Raw genomic sequence first — 9480 nt, forward strand, 5'->3', positions numbered from 1 at the left:
TTTAAATAGCCTACCTATTGTGGAAGAAAAGCTTGGTTCAATGTATAGATTTTCTTATCTCTTCTTTGTGTCCGCCAGGGGCACCTTTAATACCCTCAGAAGTGAAGACTGAGACAACAGGTTAATAAGATATAGAAGTATTTAGTGTAATATACAGAATTAATAACAAACAAAAAATATATAAATAGGGGAACGGGCATCGTTTTCACTTTACAATTCCCTGTTAAGTCCTCAGGTATGTATTCTATTTTTTTTTTTTTATTATCCATTATGCTCACACTGCCGGTCAGAAATTCCCATTTTCTATCCGAAATGATGGCGACTTGGGGTTGTAAAACGCCAAGTCCCATCAGACATTTCGTCGGCCCTGCGTGTTGCTCAGTATGCAAGGGATAGAATTTGAGAATGTTTGGAGGCGGAGAGACTGGTTCAGTATTGAACCGTGTCGCGAGCAGGAGGAGTCGCTGAGAGAAAGAGAAATGCAGAGGCGAGGATGAACGAAGTGGAGATGGTAATATAATTGTCGCAAATGCTTTGTATTAAGTGTGCTGTCGGTTTCTATGTGCATAATGAAAGGCGTCAAGAAAGGATAAAGCAACTAAAAAGCACGAGGCGAAGCGCGAGAGGTGATAGGAGACGTGGGGTGTTCGAGACATTTAAAACTGTAACCTGAAAAATCAGCAAACGTGCCACATAAACTTTAAGACATAGCTGCAAGGAATGCCGCAATTTTCTGCATTCGGTTTATCGTCGAATTGAGTTTATATTATATTTTGCATGTCACTGTTGTTGGCTGTTGATTAAAAGGTGTAGGCAACATTCTATCCCGTAAGGAATGGGTTAGTTTTTTTGCTCATGATACAATACTGTTCTGTAGCCACAGAAGGTTTTGAACCACATTCTGTTGCACATCACAGTTGATTAGTCTTTCCTACCATGTTAAGGGTTTCTTCTAATTGTTTAATTCGTTCCCTTTTCTTGCCGTTTTATTTTGGTAATTTTGAAATGGACCCTTTGTCCGATATTCCCTATTTCGTGCCATAGCTGTCGGGCTGAGTGATGTTTAAATGGGTGCTCAAAAACAGAGGTGAATAACCTAAGACAGAGTTGATAGCTGTATTAGTGCTATTTCAACGTATTTCTCATAGTGGGAAGAATATCTGTATTGTCCTTAAAAAAAACTCACTTTCGCCACAGTGTATCTATATATTATCATGGGGTTGGGGCACATCAGTGACGCTGTAGTAGGCGGAGTGAAGGGGTCCGCTCGTATTGAATTATTTTCCGTTCAGGACGGATGTGAATTATTTGGAGCTTTAAAGCCACATAGGAAAAAGGCTAGATCTGGGGGATGGAGAAACAGTCCAAATACTTAACAATAACTTATCCGATTCTATGCCCTCTAGCGCTGAGTTTATTACCGATGCCTTTCTTTGAAGATGTGCATGTGCTGTTGAGAATAATCAAACGTGAAATTACACAAAACTAGTCTCAAGTTTGTTCCTTCTAAGGTCTAAACCACGTCTTTTTTTGTCTCAGGGAAGTGACCAGCAGTTCTTGGAGGTACTGAGGCAACCCTGGCAGCCTGCAGCATGTTAATGTAATGGAAACAGCATCTGTGCCCCAGTTAGCCACCAAAATACATAATCGGAAACATATCAGTACCGTCCAGCGCTAGATGTATCAAGCTGTGGTTGAGTTTGTCAGTGGATGCACACGCAGCCCTGGGCCCTGTCATGCACAACACCATGTTAAAACAACAAACCTGGAATAACACTGAGTTCACTGACCAGCCGATGAGAAAGCCATGGAAAAAGCTGGTGGAAAATGTCTGGTATCAACTTCAAAACTGACTCCCGTCATCCTTTCTCTCTGAGACTGACCCAGAACTGGTTGTCTTGCCTTCTGCATGACCCTGTTTACCTGTGAGGAATCCTCAGTGACAACTTGGCTGTGCTAAGGACATCTGCTATCTACTCTGGAAGTCGCACGTAGAGACAACAACATGGATACTCAGATTTGCAGCTGGCCTTCGTTGGGTTGAGAATGTGAGGGCGATGGGACAAGCCCTATGAAACCATAGCTGGAACAGCAGTATATCAAAATGGCCCAAACCAGTTTGCTGCAGGGAAAGCGCTTTTACTGCAGGGAGTGGGTGTTTCACAAGATCCAGCACTGCCTGCAGGAGAAAACCAACAGTCTGAGTGGGGTTACCACTTCCCCCAGGCCCCCGGCCTTCACATCCCCCAGCACGGGTGCTTGCAACCCCACTGGAGGGAGCTCCGCTGCAGGCCCAGCCAAGGGGACAGCCTGGGGGGTGCTGCTGGTGGGGGGGCCGGGGAGTGGGAAGACTGCCCTGAGCACAGAGCTGCTGTGGCCCACCTCTGGCCAAGGGGCCCATCGGGGCTTGCACCAGCAGTGCCTGGCCTTCCACTTCAGCCGGGCAGACGACTCCGACACCCTGTGTGTGGGAGGCTTCGTCCGGGGTCTGGTGGCCCAGATCTGCAGAGGGGGTCTGCTGCAGGGTTATGAGCAGCGGGTCTGCGACCCCGACATCCAGAGCGCCCTGCAACCCGGGGAGTGCGAGAGGAATCCCTCAGAGGCCTTCAAGAAGTAGGTGCAAATCCAGCTACTCGGCACTCTTGTCTGTTCTATCTCGCTCGGTCTTTCTCTCCCTCCCTCTCTCTGTCTCTCTCTCTGTCTCTCTCTGTCTCTCTCTGTCTCTCTCTCTCCTCTCTGTGTCTCTCCTCTCTCTCTGCTCTCTCTGTCTCTCTCTCTCTCTCTCCCCCTCTCCCTCTCTCCCTGCATTCCTGTCTGCTCTGTCTCTCTCTTTCTTTAACATCTCACACACTTCTCTTTACCCCGGCCCAGCAGTCTCCCTGCCCCTATCCTTTATGTGGTGTTTTTGTTGTTATTTCACCCCCTTGTGCGGCATGCTGTGTGGGACTGTCTCTGCCAGGCCATGCTTGAGGAAAGGTCAGTTATTTTAAGTGGAAGCCAAACTCAGGTGGCTGAGGGTGGAGGATGGAACAGTGTTTGAAGTATTGTGCTGAGAATCTGCCTGGTTAGCTGACTGTCTGTATGGTTCACTGATTGTTTTACCGACTGACTAGATGGCTGACTGGCTGGTTGCCTTACGGACTGACTGTCTGGCTGCTCTCTTTTACAATGAAGTGCACATGTGGAAGTCAGCTCTGACTGTACATTTTGACATAGAGAATCGTGCCCAGGCTTGTCATACTATCATGACTGAATGTTTTTGTAGACTGGGGCTTTAAAAGGGGATCTTTATCTGCCATGTGTGTAAGTTACTCCACCGGTTTGTCGACACATTGTGGTTCAGGCAGTGTATGCTGCACGGGCTGGAATGTAGCTCTGAACACACATGCCTCTTGTCTGGACATCTGGTGGCGCTTACTACACCTTCTCAGCTTCGCACGGGGGGAAAAAGTAGGTCAAACGTTCAGCAAGGTAAATCATTTTTTAAATGGTCAACAGAATCATTGATTTAGCTCTGGGTACTTTTCCCTCTCCTGGAGGGGGGGGGTCACAAAAGTGTCCTTCATGTCATCCGCTCCTGATGTTTCGCCCTCAAGAAACATGGTGAGTCGGGTTGAGCTGGACTGTGAACTCGTGATAAAAGGCAGGATATTCTCTTACATAAACAAAAGATTGAAGGTAGCTCTGGCCAGTGTCAAGTGAACGCAAAAGTGAACTATTTTGTAGACAGTCCCCTGTCGTTCTCACGGCGACTCAGTCCTCTCAACCACTTGATGCATGAGACACTGAGCACAACAGACTTGGTGCTTATCAAGGAAGATCACAGCCATTCGTTTGTGTGGTAAATATGCACTTTGGAGAATGGCTTATCGCCGTCTCGGGTGTAAAAAAGCGTTTGGGCACCACCGTGCTCAAATAATCTGATAATCTGATGGGCCCTTGGTGACGAAGATGCTATCAGATTCCAGAAACCTGCAATGTGGAACCTCTGTAGCGCAGCCAAGATTCCGCACTCTGTCTTTCTTCTCTGGCGTGTGCAAATCACACTTTTACACCTCAAACGTTAAAGTGTAATATATTTTTTTAAAAAGTGTGAAACCTGTCTAATTTAACCTGCTTAAGTGATCCGAGTTTTACTGAGGGTGAAAATTTGATTTTCATCTGTGGACAGGCACCACATTTTAGTTTTCTGTTTTGGACAAAAAATTCAGAGGTACTGTGCATTTGAAGTCCATCTGTCAGCTTTTTTATTACAATCAGCATCAACATATGTTTTCATCATTAGGGAATCAAGCAACCGGGTCAGTGCACACAGATTGACATATTTAACCACCATCTCACCTGTGTTTTACACACAGTACAAGGGCTGTGTTCGAGGTCCGAGTCTGACTGAGGTTCTCCTCCCTCTACTACCCAGGGTCTGGGACATGCAAAGCTCCAACACCAGGAGAGACAGAGACACGCAAACTACTGCCTGAAGAGATGACATCTGAACTATAGGGAGGGTTAAGAGCTTGATCTGAACCATGTGTAAACAGGGAGTGTCCTTTAAAAAAAAACAAAAAACTTTGTTTTACAAAATGTTTGTTGACCATACAGCCTTTTCCCCGAAAAGAATTCTATACAGCCCCGTCAAGGGAGAATGCTTTACATGTATATATCAAACCCGAGTACCATTGGGGCTGTGATTCTAAAGCATCGTCACTGACAAACAAGCATGTTTGTTGACCGTAATCACCGTTTGTGTGTTAATGCATTAGAGCTGGCTGTTGGTGTCTGCCCCCTCCAATGCAGAGCATTCTTCAACATCCACTCACCCTGCTGTTTCAGTCACAGGAGCATTCATTACATCAAATAGACTTTTACTCATTTCACAGACGCTTTTGTCCAAAGCGACAGAGTGCATGTAGAAAGTGTGGCAGAAAATGTGGAGGATTTGTCAAGTGCTTCGTTCCAACAGTATTTCGGTGGTGAGAGTCAGAGAACAGTCTATATTCACCAGGCACGTAGCAAATTATCCCCCTCCCGGCCAGCAGTTATGGTGCGACATTAATATCTGAACTACAGTGCAACAATAACTAGTATAGTGCAGTAAATACAATGTCAAATTAAGTGCAGAATCAGACGTGTCCATGGATTCAGTTTCTTACTAGATGGTGGGACAACATGATCCCAAATACAACATGTAGAGAGAAGACAGATTTGTAAGTATTATAAGAAGTTGTGAACTGGTAAGTGCAGCTGTTGGTGGCCTTGGGCCAAGCGAAGAGCAGTTATATCTTGCTTTTTTCTGTGTTATGTTGTTGGAGGCTACACACAGATAATAACCAAGGCCTTTCATGAAAATACAATTCTGCTGTGATGACTGCTGTACTAGAAGGGGATGCATCTGGCCTCGTTTGAAACTCTCACACATTCTGTCTTTTTCTTGTTTAGGTTTATTCCCCAGGACAAAAGGGCCCATACATAAATAGATGGAAGTACCATAGCTGTTTGGGGCCCTAAATGCTGAAGGCACAACCCCATACTGCTGAAAGAGCAGGTTGATGTTTTGTTTGTGTGAGCTTCTGGCTTTGGTTTTCAGGAGTAGTTTTTGAATGAGCATTCATTAGATCCTAGTATCAGTCATACAAACCGTAGCTAACCAGACCAATATTGCTGTGTTTTGTTCTTGTGGATTGCTTTACTAAGAGAATTTTCCAGCTGTAATTCCATGGAGTTTATACAATTTCAGTGGTGATTTATAACTAACACATAACTGTCAGATCTTCTAAACTCTTTACGTCAGTCAACCCAGATCAAGGTTTGAAGCTTTGCCTCAAGCAAGCACTAGGTTTATTCCATCAAATCGGCATCCGAAATAGTCCTTTTAATTAGTTTAGAGATTGACGGCCACAAACAACTGCAAAGACAGTCATATTGATGTTTACTCACATAACCTTGACTAGTTCTGCCTGCACGCAGTCTCAGTGAATTGTAGTAATTCACTTATAGACGGGTGTTGTGACAATTCAATTCTCTGCTGTTCTCTGACCGCATACAAAAGAGTGAAAAGGAATGTTGAAGTGTTTGCATTTGCTTTCGTTTGTCAGTCACAGGGCGGTAGGTTATAGCAGAGAGGAGGGCACTATGCCAAGAGGGGGTGCTAGCAGGGACTGGGAGGATGCTAACTGAGATGTGGAAAATGCTAGCAGGGAATAAGAGGATTCCAGTGGGATGATGCTAGCAGGGACAGGACGGATGCTAGCAGGGACAGGGAGACTGCTAGTAGGGACAGGACAGATGCTAGCAGGGACAGGGAGACTGCTAGTAGGGACAGGACAGATGCTAGCAGGGACAGGGAGACTGCTAGCAGGGACAGGACGGATGCTAGCAGGGATAGGGAGGGAGGAAGCTAACAGGAGGGAAGATGCTAACAGGTGTAGCACCGCATGTTCATCCTGTGGCGCATGGCTGCAGAGCAGTCGCTGCAGATTAGGAGATCCTTCTACAGGATGCCACTGTGACAAGTCTCCTGCTGGGGAGGGAACACCACTGTGGTGGATGCCATGACTCAGCAATCTGGAGCTTGCCTCTCGGTCGCTCTCTTCCTATTTGTTTCCCTTCATGTCTTTCTCTCCCTCTCTCTCTCCCCCCTCTGGCTTCCTCCCTCTCTCGCTCTGTCTCTCTTTCTTGTCTTTCTTTCAGTCTCTCTCTCTCTTTCTGTCTGTTTCTCTCTCTCTACCTGTCTCTCTCCCTGCCCCTCTCTCTTTCCCTGTCCCTGTCCCTCTCTCTCTCCCTGTCCCTCTCTCTCTTTCTGTCTGTCCCTCGCTCTCTCCCTGTCCCTCTCTCTCTCCCTGTCCCTCTCTCTCTCTCTACCTCTCTCTCCCTGTCTCTCCCTGTCTCTCCCTGTCTCTCTCTGTCTCTCTCTGTCTCTCTCTGTCTCTCTCTGTCTCTCTCTGTCTCTCTCCCTGTCCCTCTCTCTCTCTCTCTCTCCCTGTCCCTCTCTCTCTCTCCCTGTCCCTCTCTCTCTGTCCCTCTCTCCCTCTCCCTGTCCCTCTCTCTCTCCCTGTCCCTCTCTCTCTCGGATGTACCGGATGCTTCTGTTGCGTGTTAGAAGGGAGGGCTGCTTAACGTCTACAGAGCCTGCATGCCACTTCTGAGGAAGACCTGGATTCTTCTGGGTTCTGTTTGCAGAGAACTGGGGGCCTTTCTGAGTGAGGGGAACTGGGGTAGAACATAGGTCCCACTGTGTGAAGGGCCTCCCTCTCACTCACAATAACGCACCAACAGTCATGCTTTAGCTGGCATGTCTTGTTGTTTCCCATCAGTGTTAAACACAGCAGACTTGTCATTGTCCTGACAGAGAGTTGTTACAGAGCGACTGTGCTCCGTGTGTGTGTATGGAACTTGTCCTCAAGCCAAAATGTAGCAGGGGCAGCAGGAACAAAAAAAAGAGATGGGAGGCGGAGGGGTTGGGAGGGATGACATTTCAGATTCCACTGACTTGTGTTGAGTAACTGGCCAGAAAAGCAGAACGTGACGAGGTTGAGAGGCGCTGGAGAGCAGAATCATCCGGGTGGGTTTAGTTTTAGTACAGGAATTCACTCTACCACAACATCAATCCACATTCAGGTTCCCTCAGACAAACGGCTTTCATGTTTATTCTACTATCGTTTCCTTTTTGAGATAAAAAGCTAAACAACCTTGGGATTAGAGTTCAGAGCAGGGTTCAAGTTAAGTCTACCAGTTCAGTCCAGTTCAACAATCCAGAAGTCCTTGGAACTGCAATGGAAAGAAAAAACAAGAGATTTGAGAACTGGACTACATATCTTCATGCCAGGGGATTACTGTAAACTGTTAAATGCTGCCGTTTATCAGACATGTCAGCAGGGTTTGTGCTTGGCGCGGGGCTTGCAGGTGGTTGAGATGCACAAAGCTTCAGAAGTGTTTTTTTTCCCGGTGTTCCTCCGCTCTGGTTGACAGTATTTCTGAGAATGCCCCAGAGCCATGGATCTTTGATGTCGATTCTTTACACTTCTTTGACAAAGTGCTCTCTCTGTTCATTCTTCTGTTTATAGCGTGTACTTGGTTCACCTCCACCAACCGTCTCACACACAGTCTCATTCACGCACTAGTCTGTTGATTTCAGCTTGGGTGGGTAGCAGTGTGTGATTGATAGATAGAGGGGCCCGTTTCCCCTGTTTCAAACGCTTCTCATTTTCCATCACTTTCTCATTTTCAGTTTTTGGTATGTCTGCCTTAACCCTGAGACCTCACTCCGAGACGGAAAATAGGGAGTTCATTACTGAATGTCAAGGAAATAGGAAGATTATCTGAAGAGACTGTTGAGAGCTGCTAAGTTCGAACATGGCGTTTATTACCCTCCTCCAAACCAGGACATCTCACTGTCTTCCTCCGCTTGATTGCTTCAAAGATGATGACTGGAATTACATCTTGCATGATGTCACAAAGAATAAAATAAAATGTTCCAGGAAGAGTAGAGTTTAGTGTTTCTCTCCTTCTCTTAATAGGTCAGCTGTTGTCATGCCCCCCTCCCTCTCCTGACTACGAAAACAGCTGACCTGGCTTCCTCTCTCCTCCTGTTAAGAGAGTTTTCTAAACAAAGCGATCGAGGTGTTCCATTAGAATTGATCCTTCTAATTAAAGAGTCTCCTTGTGTTTCACCTGCAGGGGCGTTTGTCAGCTTGTGTTTGACTCAGACTCACCTGCCTAAAAATAGGCCGGTGTCAAGGCCACACACACACACACACACACACACACACACACACTGGACCGGAGCCACAGTCCTGGTCATGAGGGTGGGGAGGAGTCTGGAGGCCCGGCCTGTTAAAAGGGAGTCAGGTGGCTGAGTGGTTAGGGAATCGGGCTAGTAATCTGAAGGTTGCTGGTTCGATTCCAGGATGTTGTGTCATTGGGCAAGGCACTTCACCCTACTTGCCTCGGGAGAATGTCCCTGTACTTACTGTAAGTCGCTCTGGATAAGAGCGTCTGCTAAATGACTAAATGTAAATGGCAACTGTGAAATGTGTGAAGACGTTGGCAGCTTGCCCGCTTCTGCCAGTTTGCTCCGACGTCTTCATGAAGCGTGGCAGCCAAGGAGGCCGCTCTGCAGAACGAGGCCGTGCTGAGGGATGGGGACTGCAGCACAGCAGATGGCTACTGCATCAGACACATTTCACATACCCTTTTCTCTGTTCTGAAATGGTAACCGGCCTCAACTGTGACATATGTCGAAAGGCAGGGAGAACTGAGAATAGCTGAGCCCGGGGTTCCAGGCCCACACTGTCATTGATTTCCACTCGAATTATTGGCTTAGGTGTGTTCAAAGTTAGTCTGGTTCACCAGACCATAGCTGCCTCTCTCATTTCAAGCACTTTTCTTTCTGCAGGGTTGACATTTGTCAACTGCCTTTCTGACGGTGAAGCGTTCTGAAAGCGTTTTGATTTGAATGGGAAGAAAGCTGCTTTGTTGGGTCCT

General features: G+C 46.7%; 1 protein-coding gene across 2 annotated transcripts in view; it reads left to right on the plus strand.

Annotated features, from left to right (window-relative positions):
• Positions 1 to 397: 397 nt before the first annotated feature.
• ankrd50 (ankyrin repeat domain 50) overlaps positions 398 to 9480 on the plus strand; it is a 27597-nt gene continuing 18514 nt past the window's right edge. For both annotated transcript variants that reach the window (XM_084700927.1, XM_084700926.1), the window contains exons 1-2: positions 398 to 511; positions 1540 to 2613. In XM_084700927.1, coding sequence (XP_084557053.1) covers positions 2105 to 2613 — 509 coding nt within the window. In that variant the 5' untranslated portion in view covers positions 398 to 511; positions 1540 to 2104. The remainder of the gene's footprint in view (positions 512 to 1539; positions 2614 to 9480) is intronic.

Source organism: Hypomesus nipponensis, chromosome 1 (genome assembly GCF_054491055.1).
Source record: "Hypomesus nipponensis isolate SF chromosome 1, ASM5449105v1, whole genome shotgun sequence".
NCBI classification, from domain to species: Eukaryota; Metazoa; Chordata; class Actinopteri; order Osmeriformes; family Osmeridae; genus Hypomesus; species Hypomesus nipponensis.